We start from the raw sequence: 18,218 nt of genomic DNA on the forward strand, positions 1-18,218 counted from the left end.
TAAGAATGTGAAATATAAAATTATCTGGCATCTTTCAGATGGAATGACATATAATTATCTTCTACCTCTTCTTTACTTATTTTTAGTTTCCATCACAGTAATTGTGAAGCAATTTGCTGAACTACTCGGTAGAGAGCTCATTTTTTTAAGGCAATGGAGAAATCGTGAAACTATTCTGATAATAAAAACATCTTTACTTGGGGAAAAACTAGCCTTGAAGGTGCAGTGCCCAAATAAATTGTTTAAACAAGACAACTACAAGGAAAAATGGCAGAAAAGGAGAGACTTAAAAAAACAAAAACAAGAGAAAACTAGTCAGAGAACCCAGATGGAAAATACAAATAGAACATACCAAGTTTCCCCAAACATAAGACCTAGCCGGACCATCAGCTCTAATGTGTCTTTTGGAGCAAAAATTAATACAAGACCCGGTATTATATTATTTATATATTATATTATACCTGGTCTTATATTATAGTAAAATAAGACCAGGTCTTATACTAATTTTTGCTCCAAAATACGCATTAGGGCTGATAGTCTGGGTAAGTCTTATTTTCGGGGAAACACGGTAGTGATAAGGCTGTAAGGGGAATCAAATCCTGGTCACTTATTCACACTCACCTTGCTCTTTTATTCTAGCCCCTATCTTCTTCTCCTGGGTTTCCTAATGCCAGTGTAGGCTCCCTGCAAATTTTACTTTCGCTTCCATAGGGCATGCGAGATGCACTATATCAGTGCTGTCCAATATGGTAGCCACTGGCCACATGTGGCTACTGAGGACTTAACATGTGGCTGGTCTGAACTGAGATACGCTATAAGTGTAAAATACCCTTTTAAAGACAGTATGAAAAACAAAAACTCTTAAGAATTTGTAGTAACATTGAAATTATAGTATCGTATAGATATTAGGTTAAATATACATTGTTGAAATTAATTTCATCTGTTTCTTTTTATTTACTTTTTGATGTGGCTATTAAAAAGTTAAAATGACATGTGGCTCACATTTATATTTTGAATGGACAGTGCAGCTACAGATACTTTCTCACAACCCGCTTATTCCTCACACTGGCCTGGCTTACTGATGTGTTTGTTGAGAGCTGACCCATGAGGTAAATTGTTTCTATGGATAAACGTATCTTTCAAAGCTTCTTAGCCTCTTTTAAGAAAAATGCTAGAAACAAACTTACCAATATACTCTTCTAGATCAATGAAACCATCAGAATTCTTATCTATATCCTCCATTGTTTCCTAGACAGAAGAGAATAAGAGGAGACTGGTAAGGTTAGCATCTGGATGAATTAGTTTTGACAATTATTTAGCATCATTAAAACACACACACACACACACACGCACACCCCTGTATATGTATTTATGTGCATGTGTGTACGTATGGTTAAACCATAGGAAATTGTTTTCATAGTTGAAAAATGGTAAAATATTATCAGTGTTTTATGCTCCAACCTAAAATAACTATGTATCTTCTTGGAGGAATATGACCACTGCTTCATCGCGGCACCAAGCCCATGATTACCTGGTACTCCCAGTCACGCTGGCGTCATACCAGCAGATGAGACCAGTGACCGCGAGTACGTCTACAGCTGCCTGTGTGGTATCAGTAACTGCCTTCTGTGAGAATTCTTCAATATCACTGTTATTATTCAGCGTCTGATTACTGGTCATGGGATATTTTAAAAAGTAGGATTTTCTCTCATGTTACAATCTGAAGCCATTAGTGAAATGGCAAAATACATTATCTGATGGTAAATACTATCATACTAAAAAGAAAGCCTAAGACCCCTAAGATAAGTGACTTGATCAAAGTCACAGAAAAACAGAGTGACACAGCCTAGACTCAACCTGGACAGCAAATCATTCTTCCAAATGCAGAGGAAAGGCTAAAGAGGAAAGACAGCATAAACAACAAAGAGAGAACCTGAGGCTCTGTTGAGAACCTTTGCTCTCGCCCACCTGTACTACTATGTCCTTCATGTAGTCGTATTCCTCAGGGTGTAGGAAAGCTGTGAATTCCTCCTTTGTGGCAATGAGGTCTCCGTCCTTGTCCGCCATTTTAAACCTCCGCTCATCTCTAACCATCATCTGTTTATAGTTAAATCCATCATCAGGGTCTGGATCATCTAGAAAACAAAAATTCAGGTTAAATCTTAACAGACTTCCAGAAAATATGAAAATGTGTAGGCCAGGAAATCAATTTGTAAGAAAGATAAACCAAGAAATGAAGAAATAACTTTTGATTACACAGGTAAAATTGCAGCAGTACAGACATTCCATTTTGGTAATCAATGACCCCAAAGTCAGGTCCAAGTTGAATGCAAATGTTTACCATTCAACATGGAACCCTGGTTCCTGCACTATGAAACCCATTACGTAATGCTTCATTGGTACTGGTGTTAAGGGTGCTTGAGGGCTCAAGTTTCCAGTTATATCTGAGGGGCAGCAGTGTTTCTAAAGGCATACTGTATGGGTTTGAACCCAAACTCTACCCCTTTCTACCTGTGTAACCTCGGGCAAGTGCTTCATTTGTCAAATGGAGATGACAACACTGCCTGCCTCAAAGGACTGTTACGAGGTTTAAATGATCAGGCAAATCTAAGTATTAAATGATCAGGCAAATCTAAGTATTAAATGATCAGGCAAATCTAAGGTTTAAATGATCAGGTAAATCTAAGTACCAGTGCCTGGTATATAGTTGGCCTTCAATAAAGGTTAACTATTGCTATTTTTATTAAACATTAGGCTCCCATTAAGAAGCTAGATATCAAAAGGCTTCTATCCTATTACAGGCCACTTGGATTCAAGCAGCAGAACATCACCACTTTGAAAGTAAGACACTACGTTAAAGGTAAGGAATAACTGTTCCTGTGATATACTGACCAAATGAAAAAAAGATACGGTACTAGTTTTATAAAAAGACCCAGAGGATCCCTTTAACAACATCACACTGCTGACTTTTGACACTGTAGTTCAACCTTTGTATACTTTAAGCAGAGTTTAAAAAAAAAGAACTATGCTCTGAGAGTTGAGCAGCTCGAAGCTTCACTCTTTGTTGAGTATCAAAATTCAGTAAGACAGTTAAAAAAAAAATTTCAGTAAGACAGCTTATTGAATCAGGAGGCTTTGAGAACCCTACGTGTGTATATTCAAAGCATAGTAGGTTGAAGATAGAAACTAATGTCTCAGTACCAACTACGTAACATATACAAGAAAGGTAAGAGAAGACCACTTATACATTAAGACTGGATTCTTAGCTAAAAGCCCTTCTCTCCTCCTTAGGGCAAAACATGGTGCCTGGAATCAAGGAGCCTGCTAGCATGCACATACATATGTATAAGGATGGAAAAGGGAGCTGTAAGCTTTATCTTCCGTGACCAGCTCACGTGCCTACCCTCACTGCTCGGACATGGATCCTAAGCCCCAGTCTGCTGTGCTAGCCGGCCTGCTCACAGCCTCAGGGCGGCCTGGCATCTACTTCTGGTAGAGGCACAGCGATCTTTGTTTTTCATATTTTACTGTGGCAGAGACAGTGTTACCGGTCCTTTTGTGGAAAGCAGATTCATTATGACAGATTTTAATTAAAAGCTAAGATGCCTGATACCTGAACTCTAACCTGAATCCAGAACACCCTCAGAAAACACTCCTCAGCACTTCTGGGAGACAACCCATTATCCCCTGGGTGCTGTCCACCCACACGCCTCCAGGAAAAGATGCCTTATAAAGACATCGCTTCTCCAGCCAGGGCTTCAGCTTACGTGGTCTCAGTCAGTAGAAATACCCATTACATTGAATCATTTGTCCAGTGAGGCAGCAGAGTTCTCAACAGATTTTTATGCACGTAAATCATACAGAGTTTAAGATTCATTCGGGGCAGCGAGTGCCTCGGTCTGAGCTGAGATTTATTAACACACCATTCTGTTTAGATCACCAATAGCTTATCCTTTATTTTGTATTTATAATTAATTCCAAATAAATCAGGAGGGTGTTGAGTCCCCAGCCAGAGAGCAAGAAGCACAAATGCCTCTCCATCTGCACTGACTTTTTAATACATGTGTTCTTAATTGGGTGAGGATATGTTTGGACTTGGCTAGGTGTCAAGCTCGGAGAGAGACTGCTACTTTAGTCTTAGGAATGAGAACAAGCCTGACACATAAATAAAAGTATCTCACTAGAAATGCATGCAGTCTTGTAATTAACACCGACAGCTGGCTATCCAATGGGGGAAACAGACATTATATACTCACTGCCTGCTAGTCAGTGGTGGAAAACGCCCACTTCAACTCAGAAATTTGCCTCATTTCCGGGAGAAAAAGGCAAGAAGTAACATTTATACATTCTTGTCTCAAATTGTGACCACGTACAACAGAGGACTCTCACTAACAGGAACACCCTAAGTCGTCCGCTCTGTAAGAGCGCCACCTAGCATCCACCAGCAGGCAAGTGTACTAAGCACAGGAAAATTACTAACAGGTGGCCCAAGCACACAAGCTACCAAATCAACAGAAAACAATCAAAGTCACATTTGTTTGCCTTGAAGCATTTGCAAAGCAGGCTGATAAACTCATGTGCCAGAGAAAACAAATGGGAACTTTTCAATTCTAAACTTCAGTAAGCAGACATACTGAAATAGTTAAATTTTATCAAGGTAACCATGATATCTGATCTTTATTTTAGCAAGAAAAGACTAATTAGACTCCTATTCGCACCAGTTACAAAGGAATCTAATTCGGTTTGAGATTCAGGTCCAACACTTTAATGTGACCATGTCAAGAGAAATCTCAAAGCCTCTTGCTCTGCATTGTTGGAACAATGCAGCCTTTTAAACAAGATCTACTCCAAAACAGTCTCTCTGAAGGATGACAGAAAGAAATAATGGTAAAATATATCTGAAATGCTAAAGATGTAGAAGATGTCAGAACTTCGAAAACCAAAATTAAAAAAAAATATACAATGCACAAATTTAAAATGAAAGGGAAATCAGCTCAGCATTGAACGATTTAAGATAAGCAGTTTCTTCCTTTGCTTCTGTGCATGACCCATTTGTTTCTTTGACTCAAGACCATGGTCTCTGCCAGGCTGACATCTTGCCCCTTACCCAGGTAAGTGCCATAAGTCACGTTTCTGTACTCATCCCAGGAGATTAAGCCGTCTTGATTCATATCAAACTCCTGCCACTGGTTTTCAACATTGTCATATATGTATTTCTTCTGGGCGTGCTTAATCCAGGATTTCAGCTCCCCCTCCGTCACAAACCCATCTTTATCCGCGTCTATTTTATCTACAATCATTCTACAAGACAAAACAGTTACGTTTCAAGGTGCCGGCTCCACAAGGCTTTTTCCCCCAGATATCAGGGACCTACCTAAAGCGTAGCCGTAGGTGGCATTTTTATACTCCTCCCAGGAAACGAGGCCGTCCTCATTGAGGTCATGCCCCTTCCACTGTCGCTCTACATCCTCGTAAATCCAGCGCTTTTGTGCAAACTTAATCCAGTCTTTGAGCTCATCCACAGTGACAAACCCGTCCTTGTCGCCATCTATTTTACTTACAATCTTTCTGTAGAAAATGCAGAGAAATCCAGCAAGAGGTTAAAAGGACAAGGCTCTGGACTTATTTAGCCAGGTGTTGCCCAGGGTTAAAGCACGGACATAAAAACTGTCTCCAAAACAAAACTGCCAGACAGGCAACTGAAAATTTTTCTCTTGAGTGGCTCGTTACCGGTCTGCAGCGAGCCATTTGGATAAAGGCAAGCACATTCCATGGCTGGTGCACTTGGATCCAGAAGCAAACCCAGCCTATCCTTTTGGAGGTAGGTTTCAGCCGATGGTCAGGATTCAGGAGTGAATATCCATTCCTATCTGGATTCTCCATCTTTATATCAAACAACATGCAAATCTTTACATTTTTCTTTATTGCTTTTAGGAGAATCTCAATTCCTTGGTAAATAATCACAACCACTGGCATGGTTTTATAAAAACTCAAAAATTTAAAGCAGACTTTGAGAAATTCAGCTGCTTTAAAATAAAGATCACACTTTTGTTAAAAATATATCAAAAATAGTTCTGAAATAACTTACACCTCAAGTCAAGATTAAAAAAAAAACAACAGGTTTACAAAGACAGAAGCATGCTTATCCTAAAGAATGGCTAGTAGCTTTTTATATACTATATTGAATTGGATTTTTACATATAACCACAAAAATAGAGAACTCTTAGAAAATGATGTAGGGAGAATGCATAGCTCTGAGTATGAGACTTTTAATAAGCTGAGAGGGTTAGAGTGCAGATGATAAAGCAAACTACAAAGCTGAAGAACCAATATACTTCACCCTTCATGAGCTCCTATTTTCTAGATCTGTGACTTTAAGGATTTCAAAATATGGGCATGATATGAAACCTGCTGAAAGATGCAGTCACCTATTCATAGAGGCTAAGACAACACATGTAAAGTCACACAAGTAAGTGGCCAGTTTGAAATAGGACCTTTAACTGAAAACTTTGAACAGAATTGAAATCGTGGCACATCCCTATGCTCTATTAATTGCAGGACTGAAAAAGTAAATAATGTCTTTTCCCAGTTTGTGTTCATTTTATGAATACAGTGGCAAGTGATTAGAATCACAGAGTATGAGCGACACTATGAAAAGAGATTACTCTTGATGTTGATACGGTGTTTGGCATAACTTAAATCCTGTAATTAACAAGTGTTTTCCTTCGGAGAATGTGTAATTTGTAGCTTTTGATCTACAATGCTAATAGAAAAAGTAAAGCAGTAAGATGCCATCTTTTAAATCTCCTCCTCCTCCTCTATCTAGATGGACACAGGACAAAAATAAATTTTTTTTTGCAACTTTAACCCTGTAGAGTTTTAATAATATTAAATTAAGTTATACCAGTATTAAAAACTTCTGAATTATCTGTAATGAGATCCAGTTTGTGTCCAAATTGTATTGGCTGCCAATAGTGCCACCGTACTATTAAGAAAAGAAAGGCAAGGTATCAGAACCCCTCTCATTCCCAAAAGGAAATGTTTAATTATTATAAATAGTTTAAAGAGAAGGATCACTCGGATTTAGAAAAAGGCATATGACTATTCAAGATGGGTTTTTCTCAACGAAGTTGGTTGAACGCCATTCTATTTATTCCAACAGAAATATCCCAAACGATTTAACCCAGAGGTTGGCAACCTTTTTCTGAAAGGGACAGATAGTAAATATTTTTGACTTTGTGGGCCACATACGGTTTGTCGCATTTTTAAAAACCATTAAAAAATATAGCCATTCTTCTTTCGCTGGCTGTCCAGCCTGTAGGCAGTTGTGAAAGTACACTGGAAGTGGGCACATCCTGTTTCAGGCATGAAGCTCTAAACTCTGATCTTTAAAACTAATGGTGTTGTATTCCTATGACATTGGAGAACCCCATAGATGCAGATATGACGCCACTAAATAAGCATTTATTCCACGAGAGACACAATGCACTTAGTGGACCTTGTGTTATTTCTGCTAAGAGGTAACACATGACTGTACATTTCAAGAGGCATAAAGCAAACCCTCTGGTTTTTTAAAGAACCTGGCTCAATAAGTGGGCTCCATTAGGGTTCATAATATTCCCAAAATTTTCAGCATGCAAAATTTTATATATATTCATGTGTGCACTTTTCTGAGGAAGTCTTTAGCTTCCATTAGACTCCCACAGGGGCTGGGCCTGTGACCCAAAAAAAGGAAGATGAACTGCTCTAATTAATTTCTACAGCAAATATCAAGGGTGAGAACGTTTTTATATTAAGGAACACCACATCAAAATAAATAAATCCTCATTGAAGGACATATAAATGAAAATTAAGTATACTGAGACTTCTTTCGGAGGGGAGAACCTGAGAATACACACAAGAAAAAAATGTTCTATGTGTCAACGTTCTTAATAAGGGACTAAAAACTATTCATTAAAATTGTTTTAAGATGCTTCCTGTGGTCTTTTAGATATTATTACTAAAGATTTAAAAATAGTAGTAATTTTTTATAACTACAGCTATGAACAAGGATCTCGTCTCTTAATAATCACTTGCCTTCTGGAATAGATGGAAAAGAGGGGGAATCTGTTCTTTCCAACCTCTGATGTACCAAAACAATGTTTAGAAATGCCACAGTTAAATGTTTTAAGAAGTTCACCTGGAATTTCTGCTTCCGATAGTATGTTGCCTTGTAAGTTGGGATATCTGTCATTATCTCCAAAATATGGGAGAAGCAAATAGTACTTGGTTCATTCATACATTCCACGAAAAACTTTATTTTTAACCATCTTATTCTAATTGAATATGGAGTCTGCTCATGTGTTGAACTTTTGATATTTACTGATGACAGAAAGGAGCATCTCTCTACTGAAAACTGCTAGCGGAGCTATTCCGCTACCTGCACTGAGCTAGAACATTCTGACTGACACCAAATCCAAGGTCCTTCATTATTTAAGAGTAATTCTGCAAAAGAGCTTTGCAGACCAAAATGTGGGCTGGCCATGCACATTATTAATAGGCAGACATGAAGACTAAGAGCACTCGTGCAGCTCTATTTTCAGCCTGGAATGTTAGCAGCTATAAGATTAAGATGGAAAGTGAGCATGGTCGCTCCAAGTTAAAAAAGCAACCTAACAGAAAACTGACTCTTTAATATATTTGTTTTCACTATCTACTTTCAAGTGTTTTAAGATAGTTTCTCATTCTACATAGCAAAATCTTTTGATTATTTCTGTCAGTGTTTAAAAATAAAATATGGTACACATCTGTGAGCAGATATCCCAATGAAAGAATAAAATGAATTTATCCCTCAAGTATCACTGAAAGCAAAACCTATAATATCTTCTAATCCTAACACTATCCATGACAGCAAAATATTTTGGGAAATTTCTATGTGGTACAATCTTCCAAGAGATTTGAAAATCTCTTGAATATAGTTCAGAATGTTGCACCAACAGGGGTCATTGAGGAGAAAATGTCCACTAAATTAACCTGCATTTTTTCTTTAAAAGCAAAGCTTTAGGAGAGATAAAAGACATTCTCAGATTCTCAGTTAAAAATTATCAACTGGGACTCTACCAATTCAATGCTTTAGGTAGAAGACACCTGCTGAGAATGCCACAGAACCTGACCACGGCCCAGCTGTTACTGAAACAGGAATTCACACTCTGATGTTAAGACGTTTACTTTACAATCTTCTAAAAGGCAAGGTTGGTTTGCTTTGGCATTTGTTTTTAATTAAGCAAATATCTGAGAATGAAAACAAGAGGGTGAAGGACATTCTTGGAAATCATAAACTTTAGTCCAGGGATCTAATTTGCAGTTTATTATCCATTCAAAGACTTGGCTTGGGAAACAATGAATAGGTCACGGATAGTTTTTAAAAATTAAAAGGGGCAGGGATGAGAATCTCCTCTTTCCCCCAACAACGTAACGTTCCTTTGGGATCAAGATGATGCAGCTCAAAATGGTTCCTTTAATATTTGGTACGTTCATGCAAAAATGACTTTGCTTTGTAGAATGAGGTAAAACTGCTATTCAATGGAGAAATGTAAGAAAGCAAGTGCTGAAATCAAATTTTAGTGGTAGCAATTACGTGATTAGCTTTCAGGAGATGGAGTTCCACAAAGCTTTCCTGGGTGATTGAGCCAGAAGAGAAAAAAAGAATGAGCTGATTTATAAAGAAATGTCATTGCCCTCACTAGCCCCCCGAGAATTGCCACCTTACCCAAGCCTTTCCTTGCTCTCTTCCGGTGTCAGCTGGTCGAAGGTCTTTGCTTCTTCAGCACCCAGGAAGGCATCATGGTCATAATCAAAGCTCTGGGCATCGTTGTGAACCTTGTCGCTGAGCTGAGGTTCGTGGTGGACGCGGTCCTTCTTCTCTGTGGGCTTGCTCAAGGCCAGGGCAGTGCACAGGGAGAGGCACACAAGAAACTGCCGCAGCTCCATGGTCAGCAGACCTTACAGAAAGGGAAGGCAGTTAACTCATGAGGCAGTTAACTCATGAATAATCAAACAAGAAATTAAAAGCTCACATCCAGTGAAATTAGTAATTTGATATTATCCCAATTATTACTTAACCCACAAAATAAGTATGGGAGAATATTAGACTTTCCAGTTTTATGGGGAGAAATTTCCACCAATTTCCTTCATCTGATTGTAGGCCGACAAGGAATTATAGTTAAAACATCCACCTTGTAAGTAGTCTCCCTTTAAAAAACACCAAAGTAGAACTTTAATCCTATTGCCCAAGTTTGTAAGACTCACAAGTGAAAGGACCAAGATTTAAATCCAGGCCTACTGACTCCAAATACTTCACGAGTACTCGTTATACACCAGTGGTCTGGTCTTCAAACCTGGTTATTAGAATCACGTAGGAAGCTTTGAAATAGTTTTCCCTACTGAATTAGAACCTCTGACGTCGACTCCAGGTATTTGTAGTTTTAAATGCTTCTCAGGTGATTCTGGTGATCATCAGAGTAGGAGCCACTGAAATATGTGAGCAGGGTCCTTGGCCTATAGCATCAAGCCACCTCCCACAGGCTCAATCTTAAATCACTTTAAAGATCAAAACATTCAGAGGTACAGTGATGGATAACAACTGCTTTATCATTCCTCCATATGTGTTTCCCAAACTTTCCCAGGCAGAAGGGCCACCTGGAGTATCATGTATAAACTATAACATATATACACAAAAATGGTGTAGAAGGACAAACATCTGTCTGGAAACAGTGGTAACCCCCACACTCAGGGGAGAAGAGATGACGCTGGATGGTGAGGCTGGTGTGGAGTGAACTTTAAAACTGTACTCTGTGGTGTTGTCTACTTCTTATAAATGAGCACACACTTCATGTATATTACCTTTTCTGTATTACTTTTTAAACACTATTATAAAATTTTTTTCAGTATTAGGTAACAAAGCAAACATTTTCAAGTCATTTCTCCAAAATGAATAAGGAGACTGAAAGAAAAACATCTATTCTTAAGACACAAACCCTATTTTTAAAGTAAAACATACCGCTGTAAAATAACACTCCAGCCTACCCTCAATAACTCAACTGATCAATCAAATCAGTGGAAAAATGAAGAGAAAATCGGAGATTTAGTGGCTTTCTTGAACATCAAAGTGAATATGCCTTATTTTAAGGCAAAATGAAACTTCCATCTCAAATTACTAATAATTCTTTAGACAAAACTCTTGAGACAAGGAACAAATTGTACGTTGTTGATATTTTGTGATATATCCAAAAAATATGTATAATGTTAGAGGCTTATAGAATAAAGTAAAATCAAGACTCATTTGCAACAGAGAATTTTTCTTATGTCTATTAATAAGCAGACGTCACATTTAGAAAGATTTTATAAATGATTAACTACATCCCTAGAATACTGGAACAGTTCTTGCATAATACCCAACAACTCTTGCAAACCTCAAATGTTACAATATACCTCAAATGTTACAATATGAATAAATGCTTAAGCCCACTAACACTATCAGGGCCTGGAAAGGATACAGTACAAAGTTCTGATACATGTGACATACAGAAATGTAACAGATTGATTCATTGTTACTAGAGGGAAATTTACACTTAGGTTTGAGGCTTAACATCTTGATACAAGGACAAGGGAAGAATTCCAGAGTAAAAGCCAAGTGATCTGGCTTTATCATTGATCCATCTCTCTTTCCTTCCCCTCTCTCAATTACACTTTCAATCCCAACCCTCTATAGGCTCCTCCATTCTGTCCATCAATACTTCTCACAATCGGTCTCTACAATCCAAATCAGTCTTTCCCAGACCACTTGCTCTTCCCTTTCCTTCACCCATACAGTCTCTAGGAGTTGTCTCTGTTGCTGTCTCTGCTTCCTCACCGCCTACTGTCACCCTGAAATCTACCTACCACTGATGAAACTACCTAAAAGGGTCATTAAGGACCATCTGATCAACAAAGCCAATGGTCCTACCTTCATTGCTGCAGTGGGCAATGAAAAACCTGCACTTTAATTGTGTGTGTGTTGCCAAAAAAATGTACACACATTTTAAGAAAGGAGAACTGTATCAAAATTATAATACTCAATATATACTGATAACAAAAGATGAATACAAGTCACTTTTGATTTCTGCAATTACCAGAGGTGCTGAAAGTGGTTACTATCGGAGTCAAGACTACTGATTACGGCGAACTACTGCTTGAGCAACATTGACCAAAGTGTCCACTTATATACCTTTTTCTGGCACCCCGGTAATATGTACTCTTTGTGCCCACATGTAAATATACCAACTCTTGGCTAATAATAGAAACGTTAACAAAAGGCCTCTTGTTTCATGATTACAAACACTAAAAAAGGACTGTACTAGATTTACCTAAACCCATACACATATAAAAATGTTTCAGTGGAAACAAAGGATATCCCCCAAGACAGGATTTTATGTGGGAAGACGTGAGGAGTACAAAACCACTTTTTACACAAGACACCTGAAGAACTACATTAGTGCAGTTATTTCTGAAGTGTCTTTCTCTTTTCAACCAAACTGAAATCAAATGATAGAAAGTTAAATGACCCTTCTCTTTATCCTTTCCCCATCATCACAACTATACATCAATGGAAAACAAGGTATTAGGAAAACATATGATATACATAAATGAAAGATTGGTTGCATGAGCTTTTACCATGTGATCTAGAAAGTAAATCAGTGGTTGCGAAAAATGCATCTCTCCATCTCCCATTTCTTAAATGACCTATCAGCTGCTCTAAAATTCTGCCCCTGCCCCACCAAAGGTAACATCTAATATTTGTCTTAAAAAAAAAAAAACTAGACTTGCACTACCTATGACAAGAACAGTAGCTACTAGCCACATGTGACTACTAAGCATTTGAAATGTGGCTGGTGTGAATTAAGATGTGGTAATAAGTGTTATACTTTATTATTGAACAAGTGGTATTTTGTATGTATTGGATTAAATAATTAAAATTAATTTCACTTGTTTTAAATTTTCACATGAAAATTTAAAATTACACATGTGGCTTGTATTGTGTTTCTATTGGGTAGCACCATGTTAGAGACACAAAAGGGTTAGAACAGAAAAGATATCAAATAACTATCGTCCTTTTGCAATATGTCACCAAAAACTGTCTTCTGCAAAATTATTTTCACAAATTGTTCCAGTAAATTTATAAGAAGAGATTAATGGCATAAGCTTAAATTTCTTTCAACAACAATGGGCCTTAAGAATCAGTTTATTTAGGGCTGGCCCGGTGGCTCAGGTGGTTGGAGCACTGTGCTCCTAACGCCCAGGTCGCCGGTTCGATCCGCCAACCGCCAACTGGCACCCGACTGCCTCAGCTGGGGCCAGAGGTGAGCACAAGTCTCCTAATACCAGCATGGGCCAGGGAGCTGTGTCCTACACAACTAGACTGAGAAACAACGGCTGGAGGGCAGAAGAAGGCGGGGGGAAAAAAAGAATCAGTTTATTTTATCCATTCAAAAATTGCCTCGAAAGCTCTAAATTCTTGCCATTTCTCCCCTTCAAGTTATCTTTTTGTAAAACTCCACTGATCACAGAACACTCAAGAGAAATTGTTTCAGGGAAATGTAGGTGCCTGAATGCAATTCAGCTTCTCAAGCACATTAGCACGGAGTGATCCTACAGTTATTCTGGTTGACCAAAGACCCGTTGCTCAATGTTAACAAGTGGGAGAAATGGGTGTGGTGATAAAATTCCAGTTCTCTGAGCTGGACAGTCAGGAAAAAAGGCATTCATTCCTCTCTAATGCAGCAAAAGCAGGATCTCACTGCTTCTGTGTCTACTTCAGTTGTGGACTGGGGGGAACAGTCTGATAGTCACTTAACTACACGAAATTAAAGCCATTTAGTTATCTATCTGACATTTTGCACTTACCAACTCTGCTACGAGTACCAATAATGAATTGTCACATTAAAGTAATAATGTCATCCTTCATGATTTGATAAAAGGTATGATGACAAACCATTTATTCAATGTTTCCCTAGTGATGGAGTAAATTTACATTAGTTCATTAATACATTCTAATTATTTGTGTGACTGAGGACATACATTTATAAGACAGCTGAGTATATAAAAGAGCAAAATTTGGCTGCAGAAGAAAAGCTTTGAGAATGAGGAAGTATTACTCAGGCTTCATTAGTTCTGTAACCAAAGCAACCCAGTACAAACTTGAAATTTTTGTGGCTACAGAGTGAAAATGTTTGTTTAAGAAAAAAAGTTCTAGAAATTCTGGGAGGGACAAAAGTCTCCTTTTGGCTGATGAAACTTTAATGAATCATTAATTGCCATAGGAATGCTATGCAAAATGTAGGGACAAGGGCCTTGGTTTCTAGTTGTAATTTTGCTGTGCACGTGTAGCATGGATAAAGTCCTAGAGAATTTGGTAGTTATTTTAGCTCAACCTCCCTTCAGTGCCAGATGTCTATAAATAATTTTTAAATGCTAGATGAAAAGACTTATCTCCTGTTATCGCTCCAGCTGGAAGTGATCTGTACCCATTCCTCTAAACTTGTATAAAACTTGTTTCTACCACTCCACAATAGTGATCAGAGGCTACTTCAAGTTGTCTCCTTACCTCCCCTACAGATCATACATTTTTGGAAAGCAGGAATCGTGGCTAATATAAATCAATATCCCTTTACAGTTCCTAATACAGTGTCTTACATTTCTTATATACCAATGTAGTCCACTAGATTAGTTGGACGGTACTTGGCAGCAACGTAGTTCCTGCCTGTGGATGCTCCCAACCCCCAACTCCCCTTACCGGATGTGGCCATCAGCCAGCAACAGGCAAATTGTTATTTCAGCGGTCTTAACTCATACATAAATTGCAACACCAACAACATCCATATTTAATGAGAGTTCATAGAGAGAGGACCTAGGATCTTATGGCCTAGCAAGCATCTCCAACAGTTATCCCTTGGCTACATCTCTGTCCTTCCAACACCCCTGGCACAGAAACTGTGTTACTATCAATGTACTGATGACCTACACTGGTGCAATGTACGTAAAATACCAGCAGTAAGTATCTTTTGACACATCACTGGATGGATGGTAGCAAACAATGATTATATTGAGAGTGATGATGATGAGCTGATTTCAAGGTTGTATATCCGAGTAGTACCATCCATTCAGACATACCCAATTCATTTTTGTCAGCTCCCGGTTCTCCCAGTAGACTCTCAAGTGGATCCTATTGAAGACCCTTGATCACTGTAAAACTCAGATTAGGCCTAAGCAAATTCATCCTCTCTACACACAAATATAATTTACAGGTTGCCTCTGGACCCTCATTTGCATTATCCAGTACTACATAAATTCTTCAGTGACGCAGTGACGGTTGTCATTTGGTACTTGGTTCACTGAACCTACTGAAGGAGGTCAAACGTGGTTTGTCTTGTGTCAACTTCCATTCTATGGCAAAGACTAATTTATCAGAGGGGACACAGTTCTCTACCTCCCAGCGACAAAAACAAACCAGAAGCAACCTTACTTATGATTCATTCATGTTGACTTTATTGTCCATGCCAGGAAGTGAATGAAATTCAATTCTCAAAGAATTCTGGGAGTTTTTACACTTAGGAATTGAGATCGAAGGCCCTCAAATTTTATCAGGAGACCCAAGGAGCTTTCGCCTGGATGCACAAGCAGCTTTCGAAACTGCAAACCTCACTACTATAGTCTTCATCAGGGCAGCTATAGTTTCTTTGGGGGCGTGCTAAAAATCAGAACCAGGGTCAGGGGCTAGGAGCAACAAAAGAGGGTGACAATACAATTCCCTAGTAAAGCTTTGAAAACTATTTTCCGTCGCTGACTTAAGCATGCAGCTATACACGGAAGCTCCAAACAGTCGGCTTCTCTTTAAAAAGAGAAACTTACAGAAACTTTGTTTTAAAAAAATCACTTAGTGTCTCTATGCTTTCTACTCCCGCCCCCCCCCCCCCCGTTTCTTCTACACCCTAAAAGTCAGCGAACGCGACTTTTTTGGCAGATGCACCGTGCTCTAGGGATGTGGCCTCGGGGCGGGGCTGGCCGACACGAGCAGGCCCGTGAGGAGGAGGTGGCAGGGAGCTGTTATAATTACACTACCCGACTGCCCTCCGACCTTCAGGAGGTAAACAAGAATGACCCTCTAGTCCGAGGGACTGGATGAGTGGCCAGGCCCAGGGACCGAGGACGAGAACGTCCGCAAGCCAGGCGCAAAACAGAAACCCGCAGGACGTAAAGCCGGGAGCCGGGCTTCGCCGGGACCCGAGCCGCTTCCCAGAGCGCGCGGGAAGGACAGCGGCGGCCTTCAACCCAGGCTGCGCGCTGAGGGCCAACGGGGTCGTGAGCAGGCTCAGGCCCCAGGTCCCCGAACTACTAGCAGAAACACAGGCCGGGAACGAGGGAGATCCATGCCGCGCCGGGAGCGAAGACTGAGGACAAAAGGAGAGCTAACGAGGAGGAGGCTCTGGAGACAAGGCCGAGCACCGCCATACTTACCCTTCCCGGTAGCGCCCACAGCCCAGGCTGCCGCAGCAGCAGCTCACCCACCGGCTCCGCTCACGCGCACAAGCACCTCCCAACCGGAAGCGACTCCGCACCCCGCCCCTCTCCGCCTCACCGGGCGGCTTCCCAGCCAATCAGCAACAAACCCGCTACTCGCGCAGATCTTCGCTGGACAGCCATTGGTCGCACGATCGCGTAGCCCCCATTGGCTGGAAAGCGCCACGTCCCCGAGCGCGCCTAGTTGCGTGGGCGAATTCCCGCCCAACTCTGGTCCCGGGTCCTGTTGGGATGGCGGGCCCCAGCCCCCTACTCGGGGCGGCTGTGGGCGAGGCAGCCTGGCTGCCACGTCCTGGTTCAGGGCGCGTGACTGTGTCTTGCAGGGCTTCTTGGATTACTCCGCTAGTTATCTTCATGCCCTTGGCACCTTCATAATCTGGCTGCAGCATGAAGGAAAAATGGGCCACATGCGAAGCTGGACAAGCTCAGGGGAGGCCTGCTTGGCAGGCCCTATAAACTCGGACCAAAAGTAATCACAAAGTATGGTATGAACATAAAAATTCCTAACTAAAAGGGGGTCATGGTGGGTAGTTAAGTTGTAGGCCTGTAGCTTCCTTGACAAAGGTCTGTCTTTACCTTAAGTGAGCCTATTATCTGTTTGCATCTAAGATAACATACCCTTTAAATGTCAGAGTAATCTTTTCCAGACCTCTCAAGGCACAACCACAAGCACCAGAGCATGAGACCACTGAGCCCCTCATTATGCTGTTCCCCGCATGCCATCACTATGGGCAGTAAATGTTACTAGCCATCCTGTACCCACCAACGTAAAGGAAGTCCGTGTTGCTCCATTTTGCCTTTTTATCCAATCCCATAGATTTCCCCCACTTTGCTTTCTCCTGACCCCTTAATCTACCACCACTGAATTTCATCTAACCCTCTTTTTATTCTAATATATTAAAATACGACGCGCAACTGCAATTCTCCAGAGCGTTTTCTTAATCTGTTGAGATCTTGCTTCCAGCAATTGTCGTCATTTTGGCTCAGATAAACTCATAAAAATTCTCTACAGGTTTGGATGTTTCTTACCTCGACAGTATCAATCACTAACTGCATGGAACAACCCCAACTTCTTTCCCTTCAGCCCTAGCGCCATGGTGGAGTAGCCTACAGCAGGCTCTTTACTCTTTGGCTTCAGTGTATCTTTCCACTTGACCTCCCACCAGCCCCTCTCATACATCTTGCTCTCTGGCCACCATCATCTTGGTGTTCCCTAATAGCCTGCCTTTCACCTGTCTATGGTCTTTCATCATCAATTGACCTCCTATACCTGGAGTAAGTGCATTTTCCAGATTTTCTGCCAATAGAAGTTCCAGTTTATAGAAATTCTGGTTCAGATGTTAGCTCTTTAAGTTTTTCCTGACCCCATTAGGCATAATAATTCCTCCCTTATTTGTCTTCGTAGTACTTTGTATATTCAATATAGTTTGCCAAATCTTGGTATAAAACACGGCTTTCCATATGTCCTTCTCCAGACTAAGCTCCAGGTTAGAGATCTGCCTTATTCATTTTTGTATCTACAGCTTTGAGCTTACTGCTGAGTTCAAAGTAAATGCTTAAATAGTGTTAAGAGAACAGAATGCATGTCCCTGATTTAAGAGGAACACAGAAAATTATTCACTTAT

The 18,218-nt window shown here is 40.1% G+C and overlaps 1 protein-coding gene across 3 annotated transcripts in view; it reads right to left on the minus strand.

Moving 5' to 3' along the window:
• The window catches only part of CALU (calumenin), a 27,319-nt gene extending 10,664 nt beyond the window's left edge, over positions 1-16,655 (minus strand). For 2 of the 3 annotated variants that reach the window (XM_033098732.1, XM_033098729.1), the window contains exons 1-5: positions 16,531-16,655; positions 9,749-9,980; positions 5,375-5,568; positions 1,969-2,135; positions 1,188-1,248 (exon numbers count right to left, since the gene is read on the minus strand). In XM_033098732.1, coding sequence (XP_032954623.1) covers positions 1,188-1,248; positions 1,969-2,135; positions 5,375-5,568; positions 9,749-9,969 — 643 coding nt within the window. In that variant the 5' untranslated portion in view covers positions 9,970-9,980; positions 16,531-16,655. Of the gene's footprint in view, positions 1-1,187; positions 1,249-1,968; positions 2,136-5,107; positions 5,302-5,374; positions 5,569-9,748; positions 9,981-16,530 lie in introns of all 3 variants that reach the window. The other variant, XM_033098730.1, reaches the window with a different exon arrangement.
• Between the last annotated feature and the right edge of the window lie 1,563 nt (positions 16,656-18,218).

This window comes from Rhinolophus ferrumequinum, chromosome 26, assembly GCF_004115265.2.
Source record: "Rhinolophus ferrumequinum isolate MPI-CBG mRhiFer1 chromosome 26, mRhiFer1_v1.p, whole genome shotgun sequence".
In the NCBI taxonomy this organism is placed as follows: Eukaryota; Metazoa; Chordata; class Mammalia; order Chiroptera; family Rhinolophidae; genus Rhinolophus; species Rhinolophus ferrumequinum.